At 43.6% G+C, this 14,560-nt stretch overlaps 1 protein-coding gene across 1 annotated transcript; it reads right to left on the bottom strand.

The window, feature by feature from the left end:
* Positions 1-972: 972 nt before the first annotated feature.
* Positions 973-13,049, bottom strand: LOC116603467 (coiled-coil domain-containing protein 125). Its single transcript, XM_032364680.2, has 8 exons — positions 12,425-13,049; positions 12,080-12,150; positions 6,896-7,054; positions 6,152-6,320; positions 5,305-5,423; positions 5,012-5,119; positions 1,837-2,085; positions 973-1,361 (listed from the first exon to the last, which is right to left on the bottom strand). Exons 1-8 carry the CDS (start codon positions 12,873-12,875, stop codon positions 1,191-1,193), a joined length of 1,497 nt encoding a protein of 498 aa, XP_032220571.2. The 5' UTR covers positions 12,876-13,049; the 3' UTR covers positions 973-1,190.
* Positions 13,050-14,560: the final 1,511 nt, after the last annotated feature.

Consider the following 14,560-nt stretch of genomic DNA (forward strand, 5'->3'; position numbering starts at 1 on the left):
TGCGAAGTGGTTTGCCGTGATTAGCGGCCCGACCATTTGACTTTCGAGGGGGGTGGGTTATTTTGAAAAAAAAATATCCTGCACCAATTAGTTGACGAGAAAATCATCCTGCACCAATTAGTGGACGAGAAAAAATATCCTGCATCGGTAAAAAAATTCTTGCACACCAAATGCTTTGAAAGAAAATACCCTGCGCACCCAAAAAAGCGCCCTCCCCCCCTCAAAAGTCAAATGGTCGGTCGGTATGGTAAAACGAGCAGCAAAATCGTACAACTTTTGTGTCAGCATTGCCGCAAATCTGTTTCGACAAAAGTTTGATCGCCGGTGGTAAAACGCGAAACATCGCTCAAGTACTTTTTTTGAAGCAACGCTGCCAAAAAAAACCTTACAATTTTGCTGTTTCGTATTACCGTACCTTGGGACAAATTTAATGCTTTGTTTATTCGTGATAACAGTAAAATTGTGGCCGTGATGTGAAATCATGTCATGTGACCTGGATCGTGGTTTTAGACCTTGAAACTCTAAAAAGCATGTGCAAGACTTGAAACTCTAAAAAACTTGTGTTAGACATCGTTGGAAGGAAGTTGAATCAAGGAATCAAAGGGACGTAAAAGAACCACTTGGAAAACACCCCTCTGGCAGTGACCTCACTCAGTGAATAGAGTTGTTTTCAAGATCCCGCTGCAACAAAATGTAATTTTTAATGTGCAATAGCCAAGCCAGAACAAAAGAGAACAAATACATTACAGTGTATTGGTACTAAATAAACTAAACAGTATTTCACGGGTTTTTGAAAACCACTCTAACAATACACACACTGCTTTGAAGCGTAGCTCTGTTGTGCCTTCCGCACCATAGTAGAACTGGTCAACCATACCCAATACCCAAATAGCCGAGCTCGTTAACCAGATTTTGGTGAACAGGGTGCAGTATTATTGTCTATTGCCCTGTCTTAGGAGTGTAAATGCTTTATTAATTTTATGACAATTTTATTCGGGTTCGAAATAGCTGGAGGTTCAAGTTTTCAGCATGCAACCAGCATTTATAATATACACTTTCATCTATATTTTATCTGTACTCAATGACAAAAGTATTATATGTACATATACATTATATAATATAAATATAAAATTCTATGTTTAAAATATCCAATATTATTCAAAATTGTCAAAATTGAATTATTTCAATTATCAAACATTTATGGCCGGCTCTGTGCCGTACGGTTGTGTGGACGTGGTTGTAAGGTCTTCAATCTCTTGAGTCTGAAATCTCTTTAATTGTTTCTCCTGCTCGCGGATCTTCGACGCTAACATTTTAGTCGCTACTTTTTGATGTGCCAAGGCCTCGCTTTTGTCACTCAGCTAAAACGGCAGAGCCAATAAAATTAGTAAGTCACGCACATGTAGCCCCAAAGATAAGCTCCGTAGCTACTCTACCACAAGTGCTCCACTAAATACCGGGCAAAGCACTTATTCAGGGAGGTGCTTTTTTCAAAATCCTACCTATTTCTAAATAAAATCTGCTTTTTTGCAGAACGTTCAATATTCATAATCTATATCAAAGTGACGACTGAAATTATTGAAATATTCTTCTAACAGTAAACCTCATTCGAGAGAGGCGCTTTTTAGAGGGAGGAAATCACGGTATCAGTAAAATCACTATAGTTCAACAACAAATCCATTCATTGGTTAACCACGCACAAATATATCTATCCCAGCCCAAACATTCTTCTTTTATATGGGGGATGGGGGGGGGGGGCATTTCCGAAACCATACCCTCTCAGCCTTCGGGCCTGACTAACCGGGGGATCTGGGATCTAAGAGATCTGGGACTTACCATATCCACAAGCTTCTGTACGAGCTCGTCATTTCTGTCACGCATGCGCTGTAGAAAGTCCTCCTCCGTACCAGTGTCGCTGGTCTGATGTGACGTCAACTGCAGTTTCCGCTTCCAGGGCAAGTGAACAGACTTGTGCAAGAGTTCGTGAATCAGGGAAGAATTCCGCGTCAGCTGCTGCTCGAAGGCTACGCGATAAGCGTCCGCTGACAGGAGCGCGTCTTCCTCGTTTCGGCGCGCGGATTCCAGCTAAGGACGATAAGAAGGACAACAACATCAAGAATTTGACAAGTCTCATTAACAGCGTGAAGGTAGTGTGTGAAGGTAGTTTGAGGGCTGTGGTGCCGTGGCCGCGCCCGAAGGGGAATGAGGAGGAGGTGGATCAGCCACATGGACCGTCCCCCTCGCACACACTCCCCTTTTCCATTTGGGTGTGCAAATTCTACCGATGCCCTGTATTGCTCAGTCCAACTTAGTTCTATTTCGTCCCATACTACCGTGGTCGTGGCTTAAACGTTTTACTACATACTACCCATGGCGCCTATGATGCTGAATCAATTTAACTAACGAGCAAGTGTGTATGCTGTGGCTTTTATCTTTATCTCAATGATTTTTTAATTAGCTTGTGCGTGTTGATTTTTATTGCTGAAACTCCCGTTTGCGTAACTGATTTTTTAGTCTATTTAACGCCCGTTTGCGCAACTGATTTTTGAGCCTAAACGCCGGTTTTTATCTGATTTTTGAGTCTGCTTAACTCCCGTTTGTGTACCTGATTTTTGAGTCTGCTTAACTCCCGTTTGCGCGACTGAGTTTTGAGTCTGCTTAACTCCCGTTTGCGCAACTGATTTTTGAGTCTGCTTAACTCCCGTTTGCGCGACTGATTTTTGAGTCTGCTTGACCCCTGTTTGCGGAACTGATTTTTGAGTCTGCTTGACCCCTGTTTGCGCAACTGATTTTTGAGTCTGCTTAACTCCCGTTTGCGCAACTGATTTTTGAGTCTGCTTTACTCCCGTTTGCGCGACTGATTTTTGAGTCTGCTTAACTCCCGTTTGCGCAACTGATTTTTGAGTCTGCTTTACTCCCGTTTGCGCAACTGATTTTTGAGTCTATTTAACGCCCGTTTGCGCAACTGATTTTTGAGTCTGTTTAACGCCCGTTTGCGCAACTGATTTTTGAGTCTGCTTGACCTCTGTTTGCGCAACTGATTTTTTGAGTCTGCTTGATTCCTGTTTGCGCAACTGATTTTTGAGTCTGCTTGACCCCTGTTTGCGCAACTGATTTTTGAGTCTGCTTTACTCCCGTTTGCGCAACTGATTTTTGAGTCTGCTTTACTCCCGTTTGCGCAACTGATTTTTGAGTGTATTTAACGCCCGTTTGCGCAACTGATTTTTGAGTCTGTTTAACGCCCGTTTGCGCAACTGATTTTTGAGTCTGCTTGACCCCTGTTTGCGCAACTGATTTTTGAGTCTGCTTGACCCCTGTTTGCGCAACTGATTTTTGAGTATGCTTAACTCCCGTTTGCGCAACTGATTTTTGAGTCTGCTTAACTCCCGTTTGCGCAACTGATTTTTGAGTCTGCTTAACTCCCGTTTGCGCAACTGATTTTTGAGTCTGCTTAACTCCCGTTTGCGCAACTGATTTTTGAGTCTGCTTTACTCCCGTTTGCGCAACTGATTTTTGAGTCTATTTAACGCCCGTTTGCGCAACTGATTTTTGAGTCTGTTTAACGCCCGTTTGCGCAACTGATTTTTGAGTCTGCTTGACCCCTGTTTGCGCAACTGATTTTTGAGTCTGCTTAACTCCCGTTTGCGCAACTGATTTTTGAGTCTGCTTTACTCCCGTTTGCGCGACTGATTTTTGAGTCTGCTTAACTCCCGTTTGCGCAACTGATTTTTGAGTCTGCTTTACTCCCGTTTGCGCAACTGATTTTTGAGTCTATTTAACGCCCGTTTGCGCAACTGATTTTTGAGTCTGTTTAACGCCCGTTTGCGCAACTGATTTTTGAGTCTGCTTGACCTCTGTTTGCGCAACTGATTTTTTGAGTCTGCTTGATCCCTGTTTGCGCAACTGATTTTTGAGTCTGCTTGACCCCTGTTTGCGCAACTGATTTTTGAGTCTGCTTTACTCCCGTTTGCGCAACTGATTTTTGAGTCTGCTTTACTCCCGTTTGCGCAACTGATTTTTGAGTGTATTTAACGCCCGTTTGCGCAACTGATTTTTGAGTCTGTTTAACGCCCGTTTGCGCAACTGATTTTTGAGTCTGCTTGACCCCTGTTTGCGCAACTGATTTTTGAGTCTGCTTGACCCCTGTTTGCGCAACTGATTTTTGAGTCTGCTTAACTCCCGTTTGCGCAACTGATTTTTGAGTCTGCTTAACTCCCGTTTGCGCAACTGATTTTTGAGTCTGCTTAACTCCCGTTTGCGCAACTGATTTTTGAGTCTGCTTAACTCCCGTTTGCGCAACTGATTTTTGAGTCTGCTTTACTCCCGTTTGCGCAACTGATTTTTGAGTCTATTTAACGCCCGTTTGCGGAACTGATTTTTGAGTCTGTTTAACGCCCGTTTGCGCAACTGATTTTTGAGTCTGCTTGACCTCTGTTTGCGCAACTGATTTTTGAGTCTGTTTAACGCCCGTTTGCGCAACTTATTTTTGAGTCTGCTTTACTCCCGTTTGCGCAACTGATTTTTGAGTCTATTTAACGCCCGTTTGCGGAACTGATTTTTGAGTCTGTTTAACGCCCGTTTGCGCAACTGATTTTTGAGTCTGCTTGACCTCTGTTTGCGCAACTGATTTTTGAGTCTGTTTAACGCCCGTTTGCGCAACTTATTTTTGAGTCTGCTTGACCCCTGTTTGCGCAACTGATTTTTGAGTCTGCTTGACCCCTGTTTGCGCAACTGATTTTTGAGTCTGCTTGACCCCTGTTTGCGCAACTGATTTTTGAGTCTGCTCAACTCCCGTTTGCGTACCTGATTTCTGAGTTTACTAAACGCCCGTTTGAGAACCTTATTTTTGAGTCTGCTTAACTCCCGTTGGCGTACCTGCTTTTTTTAAGTTTGCCAAATTCCCGTTTGTGTACCTGATTTTTTGGCCTGCCAAACGCCCGTTTGCCCCTCTGATATTGGAGTCCCCCCAACTCCCGTTTCCGAACCTATTTTTGGAGTCTGTTTAGTGTACCTGTTTTTTGATTCTGCCAAACTCCCTTTTTGCGTCCACAGCCGCTCTTGCGCACCCACATGGCTCTTGCTTGTGCCCTCTGCACTGACAGGCTCCCAGTGTGGCAAGCTGCCAACAGATAAGCGCTCTAGTTATCACCATTCTTCACTAGTAGCTCAACTAAAGACAGTTACCTAGGCATGTAATAGACAGTTACCTAGGCATGTAATAGAATGTTACCAAAATGCGATCCCAGAAATATTTGACTAGACAACTCCTCCATGGAGCAGTAAGTTTGAATCTAGTTTCCTCACCTCTACAATCATTTCTTCGCTGGAACATGGACCGTCATCATCAGGGGTGCAAGCTTCGCCTTGAATCCGGTCTTTGACTTCTAAGGCTGCAGCCAGCTCATCACGCTCCCGTATCAAGGCTAAAGGATCAAAATCTTAGAGCTCGTGGCTGTGATGGGAGGGGATGGTGAGGCCCTCCCTAGTATTTTCAAAATCTTTAGGAAAATGACTAGTATAATGACCAGAATAAAATGACCAAGCGTTGCTGTGCTTCAAGTTTTTACAATGTTTCTATATCGCCATCCCCCTGCTCCTCCCCCTCTCAATACTTCTAGGCCAGCTACGGCCCGGCAATTAGAAAGACTACAGACAGCTGCAGTACAACTAGGTGGTCTGTATGGAAAATAAAAGAAATAAAACAAAACAAAGTGGTATGTCATACACTGCTACTACATACTGTTTGCTACATGTAAACAGATTGGTTTTGCTGACATTTTAAACATGAACCATTTTTTCGAGCAAAAAAGGTTTCCAGGGGTGGCTCTAGGGGTGAGCCAAGCGGGCCCCGCCCCCCTAATTTTGGCTTAAAATCAATAAGAAATATAAGGAAATTTAATGGCAGAACAATGAAACTGCCCCCCCCCCCCTTTCATGAAGCCCTTTGGAACTCCATCACTGGTTCTCCACCACTGATGTGCTAACACTTGAGTTGTTAAAGAAACACTCTGTTTTCCCAGTTGCAAAACAAAACTCTTCAACCTTGTGCTGGTTAATTTCCCTAAAGGATTAAAAACATGCCATCTTCTTTCAGTTTAAACTCTCTTTTCTAGACAACAATAAGCAGAGAGCTAAGTACAGAAAAACGTACCCATTTTTTCAATTGCTAGCTTGCGTAGCTCATCTGAGCGGGCATGAAGAGCAACCAGAAGTGCAGCATTCTCTGTAGCCACCCGGTCAAACCTCTCAGCCCACGTCTGCTCACTGTCTAGCAAGTAGCTCTGCTTCAATTCAAGTTCCCATTGGAGCATGTTCACTTCCTACACAAAACATTACCCAAATGTTGTGAAGAAAGACATGTGTCACATGAAACCTTTTTTATCCAAACAAATGACGGATGCCAAATGACATGCACCTTATGCTGCCGAGAAAGACATGGGTCCTATGAAATGCCTTTCTCATTATATGTCATAACTGAAACGTTTACATATGCCACTGTGGGTGCTAAGAGCAGCTTTATGAAGGGTTTCTGATGAGTGTTTATGGGTTTATAATGATTGACTAGTTTCATATGGGTGTCCCCACCCACTTCAGACTGAAACATTAGAAGATAATGTATGGGAGCTTAAATCTGCAAATTCACCTTTTACACTTATTTGAATAAAATGGAAGTTCAGTGACCTGCAGGTGCCATTATATTTCTTCCAATCGAGAGAATATGGATCAATCACACAATAATTCATCCAGATGCCAGGCCATCAATGTCTGGCTCTGGCATCGCTTGAGCTCATTTATAACCTTTATATTTGCAGATAATTTGTACCCCAAAAACACTTTTTTATATTGAATCACCATTTTCTGTTTGCTCGTCCCCTCTTCCCATATGAAAACTAACCTGCTCCAGCTTCTTGCTTGCCTCAAGTGCTTTCCGTGTCATCTCTCTGCTACAAGCCTTTTCCAGGCGGGACTGTATATGAATGCTCTTAATGGTGCCATATTTGTACTGAAGCGCTTCCTGGCAGTGTTCCAGATCAGAATTCAGAGTCTCAATCTCCTGTAAAATAAAAGCCATTGTAAACCTTTCTTGGTCTTATAAGACAAGCACAACAGGATAAACACAGACAGAAAGACAGATTACTTTATTGGTACAGTGTAAAGACTTTTACATCAGTGTGAATCCAATAAATTCAAAATTATAGGCCTTTCAAATTTTCAAAAAAAAAATATTAAATACAGACAAAAGAACATAGAGAAGATACAACACATGGGCCATGCATGGGCCAAGCCCAAGATAAGGCGCATGCTAGGGAGGGAGAAAGTAATGAAGGGCCTGCCACTGACCCTGTTTTTTCTGGTGTGCACTAGTTACAAAATGACATAACATTATGGGTGCAAGCACTCTTATCTTCGTATGTATAAGGGTGAATGGTTTGACATTTTGACATAAACCCGACATAACGACATGAACATAAGAGAAAAAACTATGTCATGCCCATGTTATGTCACTAGTGTGCACTAGGCATAATTGAACATCGTATGCTAATGAGGTACATCATATTTTGATCAGCTGAGAAGCCTTGCGCATGCTAGTTGAGGTATCAATCATTTTCGAGCTATTGTCGGTAAGTTTAGCAGGAAGCATTTCTGGCATTTTCAATGAAAAGCATTATCAGTATCCGTTCTTATTGAAATTTAATTAGCTCCGGAAGCTGAGTAATTTTCCCATTTAAAGTGATTTTTATTGCCTATTCTAAGGGCACAAATAAACCTTTTAGAAACATGATAACACGTGCGAACGGCAATCTTGAGCAAGCCAGGGTGAACAGTAGAAAAACATTAGGTCGGCTGCAAGCACTCCCTTTTTCAACATTCACTCCATCGGGTGCTTGGTCTATATCTTATCTCCATCGGGTGCTTGGTCTATCCCTTATCTCCATCGGGTGCTTGGTCTATCCCTTATCTCCATCGGGTGCTTGGTCTATCCCTTATCTCCATCGGGTGCTTGGTCTATCCCTTATCTCCATCGGGTGCTTGGTCTATCCCTTATCTCCATAGGTGCTTGGTCTATCCCTTATCTCCATAGGTGCTTGGTCTATCCCTTATCTCCATAGGTGCTTGGTCTATCCCTTATCTCCATCGGGTGCTTGGTCTATCCCTTATCTCCATAGGTGCTTGGTCTATCCCTTATCTCCATAGGTGCTTGGTCTATCCCTTATCTCCATCGGGTGCTTGGTCTATCCCTTATCTCCATCGGGTGCTTGGTCTATCCCTTATCTCCATCGGGTGCTTGGTCTATCCCTTATCTCCATAGGTGCTTGGTCTATCCCTTATCTCCATAGGTGCTTGGTCTATCCCTTATCTCCATCGGGTGCTTGGTCTATCCCTTATCTCCATCGGGTGCTTGGTCTATCCCTTATCTCCATCGGGTGCTTGGTCTATCCCTTATCTCCATCGGGTGCTTGGTCTATCCCTTATCTCCATCGGGTGCTTGGTCTATCCCTTATCTCCATCGGGTGCTTGGTCTATCCCTTATCTCCATAGGTGCTTGGTCTATCCCTTATCTCCATCGGGTGCTTGGTCTATCCCTTATCTCCATAGGTGCTTGGTCTATCCCTTATCTCCATCGGGTGCTTGGTCTATCCCTTATCTCCATCGGGTGCTTGGTCTATCCCTTATCTCCATAGGTGCTTGGTCTATCCCTTATCTCCATCGGGTGCTTGGTCTATCCCTTATCTCCATAGGTGCTTATCTCCATAGGTGCTTGGTCTATCCCTTATCTCCATAGGTGCTTGGTCTATCCCTTATCTCCATAGGTGCTTGGTCTATCCCTTATCTCCATCGGGTGCTTGGTCTATCCCTTATCTCCATCGGGTGCTTGGTCTATCCCTTATCTCCATCGGGTGCTTGGTCTATCCCTTATCTCCATCGGGTGCTTGGTCTATCCCTTATCTCCATCGGGTGCTTGGTCTATCCCTTATCTCCATCGGGTGCTTGGTCTATCCCTTATCTCCATCGGGTGCTTGGTCTATCCCTTATCTCCATCGGGTGCTTGGTCTATCCCTTATCTCCATAGGTGCTTGGTCTATCCCTTATCTCCATAGGTGCTTGGTCTATCCCTTATCTCCATCGGGTGCTTGGTCTATCCCTTATCTCCATCGGGTGCTTGGTCTATCCCTTATCTCCATAGGTGCTTGGTCTATCCCTTATCTCCATCGGGTGCTTGGTCTATCCCTTATCTCCATCGGGTGCTTGGTCTATCCCTTATCTCCATAGGTGCTTGGTCTATCCCTTATCTCCATAGGTGCTTGGTCTATCCCTTATCTCCATCGGGTGCTTGGTCTATCCCTTATCTCCATCGGGTGCTTGGTCTATCCCTTATCTCCATCGGGTGCTTGGTCTATCCCTTATCTCCATCGGGTGCTTGGTCTATCCCTTATCTCCATCGGGTGCTTGGTCTATCCCTTATCTCCATAGGTGCTTGGTCTATCCCTTATCTCCATCGGGTGCTTGGTCTATCCCTTATCTCCATAGGTGCTTGGTCTATCCCTTATCTCCATCGGGTGCTTGGTCTATCCCTTATCTCCATAGGTGCTTGGTCTATCCCTTATCTCCATCGGGTGCTTGGTCTATCCCTTATCTCCATAGGTGCTTGGTCTATCCCTTATCTCCATAGGTGCTTGGTCTATCCCTTATCTCCATCGGGTGCTTGGTCTATCCCTTATCTCCATCGGGTGCTTGGTCTATCCCTTATCTCCATCGGGTGCTTGGTCTATCCCTTATCTCCATCGGGTGCTTGGTCTATCCCTTATCTCCATCGGGTGCTTGGTCTATCCCTTATCTCCATCGGGTGCTTGGTCTATCCCTTATCTCCATCGGGTGCTTGGTCTATCCCTTATCTCCATCGGGTGCTTGGTCTATCCCTTATCTCCATCGGGTGCTTGGTCTATCCCTTATCTCCATAGGTGCTTGGTCTATCCCTTATCTCCATAGGTGCTTGGTCTATCCCTTATCTCCATCGGGTGCTTGGTCTATCCCTTATCTCCATAAGGTGCTTGGTCTATCCCTTATCTCCATAGGTGCTTGGTCTATCCCTTATCTCCATCGGGTGCTTGGTCTATCCCTTATCTCCATCGGGTGCTTGCTCTATCCCTTATCTCCATAGGTGCTTGGTCTATCCCTTATCTCCATCAGGTGCTTGGTCTATCCCTTATCTCCATAGGTGCTTGGTCTATCCCTTATCTCTATAGGTGCTTGGTCTATCCCTTATCTCCATAGGTGCTTGGTCTATCCCTTATCTCCATCGGGTGCTTGGTCTATCCCTTATCTCCATCGGGTGCTTGGTCTATCCCTTATCTCCATAGGTGCTTGGTCTATCCCTTATCTCCATAGGTGCTTGGTCTATCCCTTATCTCCATCGGGTGCTTGGTCTATCCCTTATCTCCATCGGGTGCTTGGTCTATCCCTTATCTCCATAGGTGCTTGGTCTATCCCTTATCTCCATCGGGTGCTTGGTCTATCCCTTATCTCCATAGGTGCTTGGTCTATCCCTTATCTCCATCGGGTGCTTGGTCTATCCCTTATCTCCATCGGGTGCTTGGTCTATCCCTTATCTCCATAGGTGCTTGGTCTATCCCTTATCTCCATCGGGTGCTTGGTCTATCCCTTATCTCCATCGGGTGCTTGGTCTATCCCTTATCTCCATAGGTGCTTGGTCTATCCCTTATCTCCATAGGTGCTTGGTCTATCCCTTATCTCCATAGGTGCTTGGTCTATCCCTTATCTCCATAGGTGCTTGGTCTATCCCTTATCTCCATCGGGTGCTTGGTCTATCCCTTATCTCCATCGGGTGCTTGGTCTATCCCTTATCTCCATCGGGTGCTTGGTCTATCCCTTATCTCCATCGGGTGCTTGGTCTATCCCTTATCTCCATCGGGTGCTTGGTCTATCCCTTATCTCCATCGGGTGCTTGGTCTATCCCTTATCTCCATCGGGTGCTTGGTCTATCCCTTATCTCCATCGGGTGCTTGGTCTATCCCTTATCTCCATAGGTGCTTGGTCTATCCCTTATCTCCATAGGTGCTTGGTCTATCCCTTATCTCCATCGGGTGCTTGGTCTATCCCTTATCTCCATCGGGTGCTTGGTCTATCCCTTATCTCCATAGGTGCTTGGTCTATCCCTTATCTCCATCGGGTGCTTGGTCTATCCCTTATCTCCATCGGGTGCTTGCTCTATCCCTTATCTCCATAGGTGCTTGGTCTATCCCTTATCTCCATCGGGTGCTTGGTCTATCCCTTATCTCCATAGGTGCTTGGTCTATCCCTTATCCCTATAGGTGCTTGGTCTATCCCTTATCTCCATAGGTGCTTGGTCTATCCCTTATCTCCATCGGGTGCTTGGTCTATCCCTTATCTCCATCGGGTGCTTGGTCTATCCCTTATCTCCATAGGTGCTTGGTCTATCCCTTATCTCCATCGGGTGCTTGGTCTATCCCTTATCTCCATAGGTGCTTGGTCTATCCCTTATCTCCATCGGGTGCTTGGTCTATCCCTTATCTCCATCGGGTGCTTGGTCTATCCCTTATCTCCATCGGGTGCTTGGTCTATCCCTTATCTCCATCGGGTGCTTGGTCTATCCCTTATCTCCATCGGGTGCTTGGTCTATCCCTTATCTCCATAGGTGCTTGTTCTATCCATCATCTTCCCCAGCTAGCTGCACTTGCTATGTACGCAGACTACATTCCTTCCCCCTGTATGTCAGACTTCTACAAAGAATTCTATGAATTCTTCGTAGATCATGACACACTCTCAATTTTAGCCCTCCAACCAATATATGCTGCATGGTGAAAGTTTTTGCATTATTACAATATAACAATATTGTAATTAGTCATATGATAAAAGAAAAGTGATATGGCACAGATTCCAACTATACATCAACTCTATAGCGATAGAAGTAATAATGGTGATGATTACGATTAAGATGACAATTGAGAAGATAAAGAAATGAGAGTGATGATAATCATGCTGTGATATGATGACAGTGATGACATGGTGATACTGCACTATCAAATTCCTCACAAACCTCTTTTGCTTTCTGTAGCTTCATTTGAAGGGATCTATAATCTTCATCTTGAAAGTAGTTCCATGGTTTGGCTGAAGTGTGTTATACATAAAAGGGTAATCTCTTAATATATTTTTTTTAGTTTGTTAATTTATCTATTTTATTTCATAATAGCATCATCACTTCAAAAAGCATTTAGTTAGCTCAGTGAGTAAATTTCTTTGAATTAAGTTTAATTTCGAAGAAAAGGGGGAAACGTATAACAGAATTAGCCCCACCCGCAAGATGACATTCCAAAACAATAACAAATAAAATTACTTATACATCATTTAAAAACAACAACATAATTCAATGAATATCACAAACCTTTGAGCGACTTAGATCGCTGTAAAGACTCTTTATTTTTGGCATTCTTCTCGTCCAGTATAGTATCGCTGTTTCGTCTTGTCCTGTGTTTTGTCCTTGGGAGGGAATTCTGGCATTTCCCGCAAGAACCCTGACAATGGTCACCCGTCGTCGCGCAGCCAAACAATATGTCCTTTGATTCACCTCTCAAAATATTTGGCGCTAGTTTACGAAATAATTTTGCTAGATTCCAATGTCCTGAATCCTCGAATAACTGCTCTATTTGTTCCTTCCCGGTGGAGTAGTCTTCAAGAACAGTTGTTACTGGACTACCAGGCGAAGATGGCAACGACAAGGATTTTCGTGGGGAGACGGGTGAAAGTTTCGGGAGTCCACCTGGTTTTAGACCTTGTCCTAGGCCTAAATCACATGAATCTAAATCGTCGGAAACGACAACATCCTCCCCTTCCATGACAGTAACCCTTGTAGTCACCAGCCCACTATGATATACAGCTATGTCCACGCAAATAGACGGGAAACGACCTGCGAACAGCCGCCATATTGTTTGTTGTAAAAACTACGTAACCTCGCCAGGGGTATCGATGCGCTTCCCTGGGACGATTGTTTTGGCGCCTTTTTTAACTCGGGAATAAGACGCATGTAAAAGTTTTTGTGGAGACTCCGATGTCCCTCCATCATTGGATCACTAATCCGTAAACTTTTTAAGGTCTTTCTGTGCTTTTGCAACACAAAACCTTAGGTCATCCCGTAAACTTTCGGTGTTCAACTTCCGGTTAAAGCTTAGTACATAAAATGGCTATGGCATCGACCTGTATCCGCTAAGATCATTTATTTGTATTGCCGTAAATATATATAAGCTAGTATTTTCAGAGAAGTCTTCCATGTGGGTTGAGCATGCGCATGCGTCACCGACGTCAATCGATCTTCTACGGTTCATTCCAATTCAAGTTATTATTTTGCAAACAAAACAAGTAAAATGCTAGCAAAGCTTTTTGAATTCTCTTTCTTATATGAATTAGAAGAATCGGTAAAATACTTTTTATGTGGCTAAGGGAAAGTTCATTTATTATCTCGAGGAGGGGGGCGTGAGGATACTGTGGGGGTGGGCTTGAGAAATTTTTGAGGTCTAAAGGAGGGTTTGGATTTTAAAAGAGGGGTCACTGATTCCTTTGGGTGTTGTCTCTACTATATAATTTGACGAAGTTTCTAATCAGACTTCTTGGTTTATGTCTATTATAAAGCGCTTATGTTCCATAATTATCTAAAATATAAACAGAACATTTTAATGCTATAAGCGCTTATTCTCCATCATCAAAATCCTCGCTCATATCTGATTCCCGCCTTGTTTCCTTGCTCTATTTCTTTTCTCTTTTCTCATGCTGCGCTTTTCTTGCAAGGAGAAGATCGAAAAGCCTTTTTGCTTCTTTTACGTCATCTACATATAGCATCAACCATTATCAGGTTGCTATTATTTTGCTCTCTCAAAGCTTTTGTTAAAAACGTCACTAGATTTACTAGATGACACTTTAAAAGCTAACAATATGCATTTATCATTACTATGAGCAGTAATACATACATGCAAATACTTTTTTTTGTAATAATTACAGATTTTTTTTTTTTTTTGCAAAAATCATAAGAATCCAAGATGGCGGACCAAAGATGGCGGGAATTCTTCCCAATCAAAATGATTATAAACGTTTTTATGGCCTTTTCTCATTGTAATCCGTTTAAAGGTTGATTTTAACATATCTAAATGATGTAAAATGATTCAACCCGATATCTGATAATTTAGGCAATATTCGAAAGAATATCTACACATATTCTTACACATATATCTTACACATATATTTTGATTCGACCTCACCCAAAATAGGGCGTGGCGATTCTTTGCATGCTGGTGCTCATTGTCTGTAAGATTGATGGTCATAGCCTAAGATGTTCATGAAATACAGGGGGCCCTTTGAGCCCCCCACCCCCCCCCCCCCCCCCCAGACAGCTAAAAATAGCCCAGGTCTGAATAGGGAATGTTTTCAGCCAATTTCTTTCCCTCCACTTTCTGTCTAGCTTGCAGCTAATCTGTTCGCTCGAAACTCCACAGAAACGATTGCTACGCAGGCTATCGTTCATCGTAAGGCA

The sequence above is a fragment of the Nematostella vectensis genome, chromosome 6 (assembly GCF_932526225.1).
Source record: "Nematostella vectensis chromosome 6, jaNemVect1.1, whole genome shotgun sequence".
Lineage (NCBI taxonomy): Eukaryota > Metazoa > Cnidaria > Anthozoa > Actiniaria > Edwardsiidae > Nematostella > Nematostella vectensis.